The 14,488-nt window shown below is 44.5% G+C and overlaps 1 protein-coding gene across 3 annotated transcripts in view; it reads right to left on the bottom strand.

Moving 5' to 3' along the window:
* Positions 1 to 596: 596 nt before the first annotated feature.
* Positions 597 to 14,488, bottom strand: part of Mme (membrane metalloendopeptidase) — a 71,135-nt gene continuing 57,243 nt past the window's right edge. For 2 of the 3 annotated variants that reach the window (XM_042685470.1, XM_042685468.1), the window contains exons 18-23: positions 8,287 to 8,406; positions 7,249 to 7,382; positions 7,082 to 7,147; positions 5,630 to 5,725; positions 5,280 to 5,356; positions 597 to 1,515 (exon numbers count right to left, since the gene is read on the bottom strand). In XM_042685470.1, coding sequence (XP_042541404.1) covers positions 1,416 to 1,515; positions 5,280 to 5,356; positions 5,630 to 5,725; positions 7,082 to 7,147; positions 7,249 to 7,382; positions 8,287 to 8,406 — 593 coding nt within the window. In that variant the 3' untranslated portion in view covers positions 597 to 1,415. Of the gene's footprint in view, positions 1,516 to 5,279; positions 5,357 to 5,629; positions 5,726 to 7,081; positions 7,148 to 7,248; positions 7,383 to 8,283; positions 8,407 to 14,488 lie in introns of all 3 variants that reach the window. The other variant, XM_042685469.1, reaches the window with a different exon arrangement.

Genomic DNA, 14,488 nt, shown 5'->3' with positions numbered 1-14,488 from the left:
ATGCGTCCACTTCTGTCTACACAATCTTATGTAGAGATGATATTTTAATAGCATTTTTTTTCAAGACCGGTGAGCATTTTTCAAAAGGCAAGAAAAGTAACATCTATATGTTGGGTAAAACCCTCTAATTTTCCCCTTTAATTAGGAAAAAATAAGGACTCAGCAGTGAAGCTCTTTTATAAAATCTTTACCAGCTAAACTAGCCAGATATGTGTGGCTCACGCCTGTCATCCCAGCTACTTAGGAGGCTGAGATCTGAGGATTGTGGTTTGAAGCCAGCCCAGGCAGGAAAGTCTGTGAAATTCTTGCCTTCAATTAACCACCATAAAGCTGGAAGAAGAGCTGTGGCTCAGGTGGTACAGCGCTAGCCTTGAGTGAAAAAGCTAATGGACAGCATCCAGGCCCTGAGTTCTAGTCCCAATACTGGCAAAAAATACAAAAGGTAACTAATAAGACAGGAAGAGAAAGTTGTATGGGAGGGGTCTAGAAGTCCCCTCCCATCCCCCAGTCCACAATGCGACGTGACTTGGAATTCCAGAGCAAGTCCATGCGAACCCTCCCTTCCTGTTTAGAAACATGCACTAAAGCCACGTGGCTTGTGAGTGAAGGCTCACGACTTGAATTTATTTATTATCAAAATAGTTTTGTCAGGTAGTAGCCCGAGAGGGTGTGGAAACACAGAGCGACGCAGCCGCTGTAGGACAGACTTCAGCTTGAAAATCTTCCTTGTCACCCCAAATATTGTACATCTCTAGAAAACTTTTCTAAGTTTGTGCTTAAAGCTTTTCATCAATATGATTTATAAGTTTAAATAGTCTCAAATTTTCATCTGTATGCCATTTTACAGATCTTGGTTCACAATTGTTTGGTCTGAAACTTCAATCATCATTGATTATAGTAACAGTTCCTTAGTCATAATGTAGTTGATAATTAAATATAAAAATTATTATTTTATACATTACTACAAATCCCTTTAAAAAGACCAAGTTCTGAAAGACAGAGAGAGAGAGAGAGAGAGAGAGAGAGAGAGAACAAGAAGTTGTTTAGAAAATTGCAGGAGCTTCAAGAGTCTCAATCAGTAAAGCAGATACAAGAAAAAAGAACAGTCTTAGATACTCATTTTTGCCCCCAAGATTGCTGAAAATAAAAGATGGCAGACTGAGTGGTAGGAGTGTGGTAAGACATATGTGAGCTCAGAGCTGGGCAGGGCCGGGGGACGGACTGGATGGTATCAGAGTCCCCTCCTTCCGTACTTGTGCCAGAATAACCAAATTCCATTTGTGTCATCGTGTCTCCTTCCACGACGCACTCTCCCCCCCCTCGAGTCCCTCCAGTGACCGCCAGGTCTGTGTTGGGGCTTGGAGAGTTGCAGGCCTGCGGGATTGGCCAGTCTGTGCCAGGGGCTTCAGGCACGCTCACCACACACGGCACTTCCTCTCTGGGTTCATGTAGGAATTCTTGCGGCAGTGGAAGGCTTCGGCAAACTCAGCGGAGTTCTGTAGAGTCCCAATGATCCTAGAGACAGACCAAATATATAACTAAATAAAAAGTTCCTGTCGGTGTGTGACATGCAGGTCTGCAGTCCCGGGGACGCTGGGGAGTTTCTGGGAAGGCCACGTGAACGGGCCACGCCTCCAGCCCTTTTGTGCTGTAGTTATTTTCCAGCCATTTTGAGAAGTTTGTAGGCAGGTGCTAAAGATAAATAGAATCTGCAGAATGCATACAAATCCACCTCTATATAAAATAAAATATCAGGAACCAAGGCTCCTGTTTAAAGGAAATGAAGAAACACGGACACATTGGAGATAGGCTAGCCCCAAGCATGCTAATCATACAAAGAAACCCAACAGCCAGATTAGTTGAAAATATCTGCACAAAACACTAGAAAGAGTTTTGGAAATTAAGCAGGACACTGGTGACTTGTGCCTATAATACTACCCATGCAGGAAAATAAAATCTGGAGTATCATGACTTGAGGCCATCCCCAAATAAGCAGCAAAAAGCAAGACAGGAGGCATGGCTCAAGAGGTAGAATACCAGTCAAGTGAGCAAGCTGAGCAAGCGCAAGGCTCTGAGTTCAAACTCCAGTACTTCCAAAACAAATGAACAAAAAATATTGGAAATGAGGCCATGAAAAAATTCCATGGCTTGTCAGTGATGTGAGTTTTATAAAGTAGGAGTTGATACACATGTTTGAAAACAGAAGAGTGTAACATATTGAAATTTGTTTTAAAGGTGGAGGAGCTGAGGGAGATTTGATTTGGGTACACTGTATGTGTGTATAGAAATATCAAAATGATACCTTCTCCATACAACCGATATACATTAATAAAAATGTAAAAAGCAAAGAGAAGAACGCAGGTCAGTCCTCACTATGACCCTGATAGCTAACCAAGGGTTGGGTTTCCAAAAAGAAATCATATTTAAATTGTGGACTTAACGTCTACCATATTTAAAGGAATTACTTTTTAAGTCTTAAGGTTTATTTAGAAGCACATCGGGGTTTAGGAAGGCAGCATATGCCAAACACAGCTTCTGGTTTTACATCAAGAATGTGTCTTTTGTCTGTGATGCTGTGTGTGCTGCTTGGGCACAGGTTTACAAATTTCCCTCTGAAAATATTTTCATGTACAACATCAAGCCTGGTTTGTGAGTAGCAGCTCAGTGGCTGTTACTTTTAAAGTTCCTGAACAAATATGTTTTGCTTTGTACAGCCAGGAAGCAGCATGCTTGCAAAATAAATGTAAACTCAACCTTTTGCCAAGGAAATCCCTTCACCTCCAGAGAAAATAATAATTTCCTCGACAAAAAGTTGGCGTTCCATTTACTCTTGAAATCACACACACATACTTCTCTCATTATGAATGAAAAAATAGTTGGAGATATCTTTTAAGCCAGAACCCCCAAAGTTACTAAGTGATACAAATACTTTCCCACATGGTATGAATCAAAAAATGTTAGCGATTCTAATTGTATAAAATTATGTAAAACTTTTATGGTTTTAAAAATTGGGGGCAGAATCCTGTTATGTGCTTACCTATTAACTCCTAAGGGCAAGTTAGTTATTGAGATTTTCAACATAAGAATGAGCAACACAGCTGGCTGCCCATGGTACAGGCCTGTAACCCTAGCTGCTCAGGAGGCTGAGATCTGAGGGTCACACTTCGAAGCCTGCCTGAGCAAGACACATGGGACACACATCTCCAATGAGCCAGCCAGCACAGAGCTGGAAATGAAGGTGAGGGGCTCAAGTGGCAGAGCGCCGGCCTTGAGGGAGAAAGTTAAACAAGAGTGTGAGGCCTTGAGTTCACACCCCAGAGCTGGTTCAAAAGAGAGAGAGACATACACACAGACAGAGACAGAGACAGAGAAACAAGAGAAAGACAGAGTGACAGAGAGAGACATAGAGAGAGACACAGTCAGACAGACAGAGAGAGGAGCAACAAAAAGCCCTGGAGTTTCAGTTAGTAGAATAATGCTATGCAGCTGATGAATTTATGGGGCAAAAGGGTATAGTTGAAGATTCTGTGCTCATCAAGGAAGGTAGCAAATGCATTTTAAGGAAATACTGCTGTAGTGGTTGAGACTGATTTTTCCTGCTGTGAAGTTAATTTCTAACTCTTCTTCCTTGGGGGAGGGCAGGCAGGCAAGGCATTCTATTAACATTATAGGAACCCAGGTGTTCATGGGTACTTGGTTTAGTTCACGGGGCACATGGGGACACATTTAATAAAATTGATTATATGATGGAGTGTGTGAATTATAAATGTTCCCTGCCAGTCTCAGAATGCAATGATAATACTTTCAACTTACCAAGATTCCAGTGATGGGAAACCCCCACCACACTCTTTTTTTTTGTTGTTGGTTGTGGGGTCTGAACTCTGGGCCTGGGCGTTGTCCCTCAGCTCTTCAGCTCAAGGCTAGTGCTCTACCACTTGAGTCACAGCATCATTTCCAGCTTTTTCTGCTTATGTGGTGCTGAGGAATCGAACCCAGCGCCACCTTCCTAGCCCTCATACCTCCTTTTTTGACAAAAGGAAAAGACAACTTTTTTTTTTTTTTTTTGGGTCCGGTTGTGGGACCTGAACTCTGGGCCTGGGCGCTGTCCCTCAGCTCTTCAGCTCAAGGCTAGCGCTCTACCACTTGAGTCAGAGCACCACTTCCAGCTTTTTTCTTTTTGCTTATGTGGTGCTGAGGAATTGAACCCAGGGCCTCATGCATGCAAGGGTTCTACCACTGAGCCACCTTCCCAGCCCCGAAAAGACAACTTTTAAAAGTGAAAACTAAACATTTCTTGAATGAGCTATACTGGGAAATGATTGGAACTGGCCTGGTGCTATCTTTTGTTCATTACCTCCATGGCAGCTAATTTGGGTTTGCACAGAAAATGGCTGCTGAGTGAATGGAGTTTGAGGGAAATGCAGGGGAGGCTGCTCAGCGTAAGCACGGAGCACACATGGCGTGAGCAAACTCAGGATCACGGACAGCACGCTAGGCGTGAACACGAGGCATGCCTGGTGTATAAGCACACTCAGCAGGAGCATGGGGCACGCTGGACATGGTCGACAGCCCTGACAGAGTACACTGGGACAGCTGGATTCTCCATTCACACGCCGGCCGGCTACAGTGGTGTTTCATGGCCCGAAGTGTCCCCTCCAGGACTGTTATGTTCATGTTCCTTCCAGGTAGGGCTTTTGTTCCCTTTTGTTCTCAACCTCTGTTTCCCAAACACCCCGCGAGGACTTTCGTCACTATTCTGTTTTCCAGACATTCTTGCGTGGGGGCGGGTGCTGTTGATGGGGGTGGATGTTGAAATGTGATTATTTGTGGAGGGAGGGGCAGTCTTCAGAATTCAGCCTCCAAAATGGCTGCTTAAGGTCCACAGTCCAAAATTAGAAAGTTGGCGGGTAGTTCTCTTTCAACCTATGGTGTTCTAATTTGGGAAGGATGTTAAGTATCTTCCAACTCAATTCTAGATCCTAGAACTCACAACATTAGAGCTATTGAACTCCAGGGCTCTTAGAAATTCCTTGCTGCCTTTAAAGGAGCATCTTTCTTCCTGCAATCCATCAAGACCCAGGGTTAGGACACAGATGTGCTGGAGTAAAACACCTGGGACTGTGAGTGGGGCCCTCTCTCTTCACGTGCTATTGTATGCACTGGTCCTCTCTGTGTGTCTCTGTATCTCACACGCACAACACTACGTTATAAACTCAGAGCCAAATGTGGTAGCAGTGCAGACAATGTGGCCGTGCCTGGCTGCCCCTCAGGCCACCTACCTGAAGTTGCCTGGACTGTGCACGTCTGTCTTAATGGAGTTGAGTGCATACTCCGGCCGGTAGGTGCCACACCACACCTAGAGATCGGAGTAGACAAAGCAAAGCAATGTGCTCAGGGCAGGTTGGAGGAAAAGCACAATTAAAGTGGAATTCTGCATTCTTCAGTAACATTTGATAAATGGCAGCCAGGACATGATCACGATCATAGATGAGGTCTGACCAGTCAACCCCAAGGTCAACCCCAAGGTCCTGTCACCACTGGGGGAAACAAGGCAACATGCACGCAGCACAGAAAGTTCTGTGAAATTACACATGCTTTGCATCATACTCAATCAAGAAAGATGCAGTACCTGGGCGAAGTTCAGGAAGAACAGTTGTTTGTGATTAAGGTCAAGCCCAGGAAGGAGTTTCTCTTCGCCGTTCTTTTTAACGTAATTCTGATAGGCCTGGAAGCAGAAGGGTGGTTATATTGCCTGGATGGTCACAATAAACCTACTCAGAATGGCGTGGACTCAAGTAATTAGTCTTCCACATCAAAATACTGTTCACTTATACCATTTTGTGGGTTTATTTACCAATACGCCGCAAAGAACATGACACTGGTTTACAAGTACGAGAGCCTGGCACGTGCCAGGTGACAACAGTGGTGTTTACATGAATGGGTGACTTAGACCTGCTGCCAGTGGCTTACATAAATGTCGGCTCCAGCTAGATGGGGACATGCGGCCGGCTGCTGAGGTGGCCATTTGTCACGGCTATATTTAGCGTAGTTACTACTCTGCACAAAATAAACTCTCCCAGATTTAGCCTAAGTGACTCTTGCCAAAAGTCAAGAGATCCTTAGTGTCCCAGGTGTCCAAGGGGAAGGGCCAGTGCCCCCGAAGTTGGGGCAAAGAAACCAGATCGCAGTGACATTAGGAGGAAGGAATTAGGCCACTTGAATGACAGAGAGGGTTCTCAGTTCTTAAGGGTTTACACACCACTACTAAAAATTGCAACTGTCCTTCATTCCTGTACCAAACACATACACTCTCACAATTTCTCTTTCACATACATTTGTATGTTGATCACCTTAGTGTACAAAAATATTTTTTTTTTTTTGGGTCCGGTCATGGGGCCTGAACTCTGGGCCTGGGCGCTGTCCCTCAGCTCTTCAGCTCAAGGCTAACGCTCTACCACTTGAACCACAGCACCACTTCCAGCTTTTTTCTTTTTGCTTATGTGGTGCTGAGGAATCGAACCCAGGGCCTCGAGCATGCAAGGCAAGCGCTCTACCACTGAGCCACCTCCCCAGCCCCAGTGTACGAAAATATTTAAAGAGATTGACCCCAGATGCTCTGTCCAGTTCTTATAAAGGAAGGGATCCCACTGGGGAGAGAGAGGGGTGTCTCCTTTCTTTGCCTCCTCTGCATGGATCTGCAGAGCATCTGCAGGGTGAACACACAGAATCCTACCTCGGGATCCTACCAGCTCACTGCTGTGAACTTTTTCAGGCCCCAGTGAAAGGATGGGAAACTCGGTGAGAGCCAGGAGGAGTGAGTCTGCTTCAGGAGAAGCAGACGGCCAGGGCAACAGAGAGGGAACCAGAGAGGAGACATCTCAAAGAAGGAGGGCCTCACAGAGCGGAGACGGCTCTCATGATGCTCAGCTTCCCAGCCACGAGGGGATGGGAGGCAGACACTGCTGGTGAGGACTCCACCCAGGGGTCGGGAGATCCCAGTGCCTGCCCCTCACTGGGACACTGAGGTGTAGTCAAAGCAACACGGCCATCATTACTGTCAGAATAAAACGGCACCACTCACCCTGTACGCCTGGCCCAGGCCTCCGTTATCTGCGATGTTTTCCCCCAGTGTGTTAAGTCCATTGAGCTGTTTAGAAAAGATCCTTTGTTAGGACTGCTGAGAAAAGCCAAGACTTCTCCTAGGACTGACCATATCTGAGAGCTTTCTGGACAGTTCTGAGGACGTACGTGCTGCCCGCCCGCCAGGTCCCAGGTGAAGTTCCCGTACTGGTACACCATGCACTGCGACTGTGCCTTGAAGTTGTCGGCTGACTGCTGTGTCCACCAATCCACGAGGTCTCCATCCTTGTTAAAGTTTCGGCCTGTGAGGTGTTTATTTAATGAGGGAGATGCGTTATAGCAAGAATGACAGTATCTCCTGTCCTAGTTTGGTTTTGTTCTTTAATGCCCGTAAATGTAAAATCACAGACAAAAGTTAACCTGCACGGCTGCATTCAAAATTCTAATGTCATAACAAGGACACAGATGCACAGATGACCTGCGTGTCCCCAGGAATCTTTAGTTTCAAATGACAGGGGTGGAAGACTACTATGTGGAGAAGAGCAAACGGGGCAGAGGATGGGAGAAACTGCTGGCTTCCTCATCTGGGGAAGGCCCACCTGGTAAACAGTCCTCATCTGTTTAATTTGGCATTCTGGAACGTTCAGAAGGTCAGCATTGTTACTCTGGGCTTCCTATTCCTCCAGCCCCTGGGAGCAACTGCTCAGGGCTGTATCTTTCTACTTGAAATACTCCCCCACCCCCTTCCTGGAACTTTTTTGCCAAATGATGCTGTTTTTCCTCTTTTTGACTTCCGGTATCTGAGCATTTACTTGTACTGTTTAATGTGAACCATGAAGTAAGGGAGCTGCCAGCCACACACACACACTGGTCCCCTGCTCCCTACGTATGAAGCGATGGAGTTTTGTATAGACAATTGTAACTCTGGATTTTAATTTCTTCATCGGTAGTGCTGAGGTTTGACCTCAGGGTCCTTCTGCTTTGCATGGGAGCTGGTGCTCTGCCACTTGGGCCATGCCTCCAGCCTGTATTTTGCTATTTATTTTAAATACAGAGTCTCTTAGGCTTTGGCTGGCTTTGAGCCATGTTTTTCTGGACCTCAGACTTCTGAGTTGCTACAATTTCAGGTGTGAAGCTACCAGCTCCAGGTGATACACTGCTCATTCCTAGAGGTCAAATCCCAAAGGAAATATCCCTGGCACTTACCATTGTCATCAAAGCCATGGGTGATTTCGTGTCCGATGACCATACCGATGCCCCCGTAGTTGAGGGAGTTGGACTGCTGGGCGCTGAAGAAGGGTGGCTGCAGGATGCCAGCTGGGAAGACTGCGGGAAAGACGGGGCGGGAGATGAGCCCTGTGTACTCTACCGCTGGCAGCAGGCCTACAGTGGGCTTCTTGCTTGCCCACCTGTTTTCCTCCGTGCCAGTGGCACTGGGGCACATACAGGACGGTGTGGTGGGAACTGGAATCATATGGCAAGAACCAGGATGGTGTGGCGTGAACCGGGACAAGCCCTTCCACATCAAGGCAGCCAATCTACCGCCCAGGACTGATGTGATCATCTGATTTACTCACCTGATCCACTACCTGAGCTCTTTTAAGATTGATTTTTGTAGGGAAGAGTTTGGAGCAAGGATGATTTATTCCTGACCTTCACAAAGCCCTTTCCCCGTGGTATATATGTGGGAGACATGGTTATTCAATAGTTCAAATATTCATTTTAATTGTCTAAGACTTTAACCTTTTCTAATATGATCTCAACTAATGCTGCCCCGCATTCCATGCTTCCCGCCCACAGGTTATTCTGAGCTCACTGTCTTCAAGGCACCTGGGACTACCTCACACTCTGTGCCTTTTGTTGGTTATGGTTGGATTTCTTCCTTGTCCAATCTTCTCCTGCCCACCTCAGCACCTCAAATACATATCCCATTGGGAGCCGAGGCTTGAGTGTCTTTGTTGGCTGGGACACTGGAGCTCCTCCTTGTCTCCGGAGCCTGAAGCCACAGCAGTGGCTGACCTGAATTGTGAGCGGTGATGGGATGGTTCATCGGGAGAAGCGAATGGGTGGAAAATCCTAACAAGTGCAGCCCAGCAGCTGGCAGATCTTGGCTTGGGGAGGTCCATCCCTGGCCCGCGCCGACCACTGGCGCTCTGCGTGCAGGTGTGGGAGCACGGCGCTTCTTCCCCTCCGGCCTCCCAAGGCAGCTGGCAGGACTTAGGCGTGGACAGTATGCCTCTTTGCTGTGTCTGGGGGCCTAGTGTCTTTTGCTGAGTGTGGGACATGAGGCCCTTCCTGCTTCCTTTTGCCTGCATCTTCATGACACTCTGACCTCTGCCATCTTGGCTCCACCTCCTTTTGGTCTGGAGAATGACCTAGTCCTCTACCTTCCCTCCTCACTTCCTGGCTCACCCATCATGCATCATGCATCTACCCTTCGTGTAAGCCACAGTCACATGACAGTGTCTCTCTGGTTGGGACCCCTCCTCATCCATGGGGACGCTGGCTACCTCTGCTCTCCAGCTCACTCAGCCCTTTACCCCAGCCTTGCAATCTTGCCCTCCTCTCTGCCTCCCGATGCTTCCTAGCAACATGGATGTGCCTTTCTTCTCTTCCTTTGGGGTGTATTTAATTAAAACAACAACAGTAATAATACTCACTGTTGGTCTGGGACAACAATGTATAGCATGATTAATCTCTAACCTTACAAATGAATGCTTACAGCTCTGTAATTCTGTATTCGTGCTTGCAAATTCTAGGCTCCACGAAGGCTCTGACTCATTGTGTTTTGTCATTAGGAAAAGAGCCTTCAGTGGGAACACATTTTTCCATGCAAACCCCAGGGCTGGTGTTGTGCAAGATAGCAGGAATTCACATGAAAGGCCCTGACCTTCAGAAATTTAAGATATTGAAAAAAAAAATAAAACACCCGTAAGATCTAAGTAGCACAGAGTACTAAATGTTTTTTGTGTGGACTAAATATGACCTAACCTCCTGCTCTTATTTTTCAGGGATAAATATTATTTTTACAGAAGGACTTTTAAAAAACAGGAAAGTTGCCTTCATGTTCAAATGACAAAATAATAATAAAAAGCCCTTTGTCCCTGGGGGGTTCTGATGAAAGTTGGATCTTGCATGTTTCTGCCAGAGCTAAAGATGCCAAGAAGTTATTTTTAGCCGGAGGTATGAGAGTGGTGTGCAGTACTTTATTAACTTAAAGTGAGCGCTATCTCCCACACTCTGCACTCTGATTAAAATCCACCCATTATATAAAATGCTCTTATGAAATGTGCTATCAAGACTAAACATTAACTATAAAGAGCCTGCTGATTTAATTACAGCCTGGCATGCCACTCTGCGAACAAGTGATAAGATTTTTATGGCTTGTATTAAATACTAGTCTTTAAGTTCAACTTTGCAGATTATGATTTTACCTTTGACTCTGTCGGCTAAGCTTGGGTCATGATAATCTCCCTATTCGCCTTATTGCTGCTGTTATCAGCTTTGCAACTGCTGTTTGTAGCCAACTGCCTTAGCTGTGCTTTCTTTCAGTACTGGGATTTGAACTCAGGTTTTCTCTCTTGCTGGGCAGAACAATGAATCAAATGAGGCCAGGCGCCAGTGGCCTACGCTTGCAATCCTATTGAGGAGGCTGAGATCTGGGGATCACCCAAGCAGAAAAGTCCCTGAGAGACTCTGATCTACAATTAACCACTCAAAAACCAGAAGACGCACCATGGCTGAAAGTGGTAGAGTGCTAGCCTTGAGCAAAAGAGCTCAGAGACAGTACCCAGGCCCTGAGTTCAAGCCCCACGGCTTGAACAACAAAAGTCAAATGAGTAAGTGCTTCGACTTGAGGCATTTTGTGTCCCTGTGTGTAAGTGGGGTTGTGTGTATGCCGCACGCTTTTCTATATTCTTTCGCACTTTGTAATGGATCTCCCGCCAAACCCACCAAGGCTGTGATTAGGGAGGTGCACATGCTTGCATAAGCTCTGGTGCTTGTTCTGCAGGCATGGAGGGGTGGGTGGTCTCATGGGTTTTGGTCCACACCACCCCCCTTTGAAGACTTAAATGAGCTTTAAGAGAGGCCACCCTCATGCAGAGATCCTGGTGAACTGCGTACCTTGGTGTGACTGCGGCAGGAGCTGGGTGTGGCCTGACACACTGTGAAGATCAGAAGGGTCTTCTGGGTTGAGGATGTGACTCAGTGACAGAGTGCATGCTTAATGCATGTGAGCCCCGGGCTCAGGACTCATAGAAGCACATTAAGGAGGAGCAGCGGGGGAGACAAAGAGAAAGGGGGGGAGCAGAGGAGAGGAGACAGAGATCTCTCTAGAGTGATGAAGCCCCAGAGAGAAAGACATTATGGGACAGGCTACTCTGGTCCTTGAGGGACACCACCTGGGCCTGGTGACACAGGTTGCATTGTTACCACTAACATGGCGAGGCCCGAGTTCAAAGAATCCAGAAAGCAGGGCAGCCTAGACTCTGAACTTGTTTTAACATAGGTGTGCATGCCTTGTTCCTCATCTCTGTGCTATGTGACCATAACCTCCTCTGGCTATGTAGTTTCTTATTTTCCTATCATGTACTGGAGTAAATTCCAGATGGATTCAAGATTTACTCTAAAAACAGAAACCATAAAAATAGCAGAAGTCTTTCCATTTCCTAACAAATGGGGCAATGTCATTCTTTCTGATGGAGGCATAGAATTCCATTATATATATATCTCACATTTTCTTGATCCATCCATCTACTGAGGGACATCTGGGTTGGTTCCATATCTTAGCTATGGTAAACAATGTTGCAATAAACATAGTGGTGCTGGTAGCTTTAGTATGGCCTTGTTTGTGATCATTTGGGTAAATGCCCAAAAGTGGGATTGCTGGGTCACAGGGGAGCTCTATGTGGAGTCTTTTGAGGAACCTCCATACTACTTTCCAAAGTGGTTGAACAAGTTTACACTCCCACCAACAATGCAGTAGGGTTCCCTTCTGTCCACATCCCCTCCAGCATCTGTTGTTATTAGAGTTCTTGATTATAGCCATTCTAACTGGGGTGAGGTGGAATCTCAATGTTGTTTTGATTTGCATTTCTTTTACGGCTAGAGCATTTCTTCATGTGTCTATTGGCCATTCTTATTTCCTCTTCAGAGAAGTTTCTCTTTAAGTCTTTAGTCCACTTATTAATTGGGTGGTTGATTTTGAAGATTTGTTGTTGGAAGATTTAATTTTTTGAGTTCTAAGTATATTTTATTTATTTATTTATTTAGGTTGTGGGGCTTGAACTCTGGAACTGGGCGCTGTTCCTCGTTCTTCAGCTCAATGCTAGTGTTCTACCACTTGAGCCACAGCGCCACTTCCTCTAAGTATATTTTAGATATGAGGCCCTTGTCTGTTGTATAACTAGTGAAGATCTTCTTCTAGTCCTTGGGCTTTCTATTGATCTTGCTAGCTATGTCCTTTGCCATGCAGAAGCTCTGCAGTTTCGTGTAATCCCATTTGTCCAACCTTTCTTTGATTTGTTGTGTTTCTGAGTCTTTATCAAGAAAATTTTGGCCTGTGCCAAGGAGCGTTAGAGTTTCTCCTATTCCTTCCTGTAATGTTTTCAGGGTGTCCACTTGACTTCGATATCTTTGATCTATTTGGAGTTGATTCTGGTACAGGATGATATATAAGTATCCAGCTTTAGTTTTCTACAGGTGTTTAACCAATTTTGCCAGCACCATTTACTGAAGAGGCTGTCTTTCTTCCATTCTGTTTTTAACTCCCTTAGCAAAGATTAGGTGGCTATAGGTCTATAAGTTCATTTCTGGGACTTCAGTTCTATTCCATTGGTCCTTAGGTCTGTTCATATGACAGTACCAAGCTTTTATGATTGCTATGGCTTTGTAGTAGAGTCTGAAATTTGGTATTGATATTCCTCCAGCACTGTTCTTTCTGCTAAGGATTGTTTTTGCTATTTGGGGTGTTTTATTGTTCCATATGAATTTTTAGATTGCTTCTTCGATTCCATTAAAGAATGAAACTGGGATATTGATAGGTAATGCACTGAATTTGTAGATAGCTTTTGGCAGTATTGCCATTTTTATGATGTTAATCCTCCCAATCAAGGAGCCTGAGAGGTTTTTCCACTTTCTTAGTTCTGCTTTAATTTCCTTTTTCAGGTTTTTAAAGTTTATATCATAGAGGTCTTTCACTTCTTTAGTTAACTCATAGTTTTTTTTAAAAAAATTTTTGTGGGGTTATTACAAAAGGAGTTGCTTTCCTGATTTCAGCCATGCTCTTCTCATTATTGGCATACAGAAAAGCCTTTGATTTTTGAGGGTTAATTTTATACCCTGCTACTTTGCCAAAGTTTTGGATCAGCTCCAGTAACTTGGGATTGTATTTATAATGTACTATGTGATTTTTTTTTTGTTTCTTTTGTATGTTCTTCCCCCATGGTATAACCCCTGTTTTCACTAAATTTGATTCCAGTGTCCTGCATCTTGTATATACATTTTTCTAATTTGGGGAGGGGAAAGGAAGTAACAAAATGCTGAAATAAGGATACAGGCTGATCCATTGTAACAATAAGATGTACAAGACACTATGTTGAAAAGGAACTTTACAACTTGGGGGGGAAGGATTTGGGGAGGTGGAGAGGAAAGGGATGGTAGAGGAAAAACAAAGTAATGGTAACAATGCTCCATAGGAAATGTACTCATTACCTTACTCATGTAACTGTAACCTCTCTCTACAGTATCTTTACAATAAAAATATATATTAAAAATAGCAGAAGAAAACAGATAACTTCTTAACCTCCTTCCTTAAACTGAGAAACAAAAGGAGTTCATCATTTTAAAATAAAAGATAAACTTCTTTCAACTTTTTAAAAATCCATGGTAAATATCTCGAAGGATATTTTGTAATTTCTAATCAAATTCATAGCATATTAAAAATTGAGTCTGAGGATGTTGTTCAGAATGCTGGGATTCCGTTCCTGTTGTAGGCTAGTCTTAACTTGGATATGTAGGGTGGTCTGCTTCCTCACAGAAGCCCACAGCTGCTTGCTGAGGAGAGCTCTGTGGAGATGGGGCCACGTGGGAACTTTCCTCACACACATATGTGTGTGTGTGTGTGTGTGAATGTATATATGTGTGTGTGTGTGTGTATATATATATATAGATATATATATAAAGTCAAAAGTGCTTTTCACACAATTTCACATACAAACATATACATATATATGTATATATACATATTTTCTTTTTTAATCAAGTGATTTTCACACAGCTTCACACACATATAAATAGTGTATATGTGTGTGTGTGTGTGTGAGTGTGTGTATGTTTTCTCTTTTAATCAAAAGTGATTTTCACACAGTTTCACAGAGCTCAACATGATACACTGACATAATTTCTC

Source organism: Dipodomys spectabilis, unplaced genomic scaffold, assembly GCF_019054845.1.
Source record: "Dipodomys spectabilis isolate Male_0828 unplaced genomic scaffold, ASM1905484v1 ptg000095l, whole genome shotgun sequence".
In the NCBI taxonomy this organism is placed as follows: Eukaryota; Metazoa; Chordata; class Mammalia; order Rodentia; family Heteromyidae; genus Dipodomys; species Dipodomys spectabilis.
The sequence above is the reverse complement of the archived record's forward strand: the minus strand, read 5'-3'. Positions and strand labels throughout refer to the sequence as shown.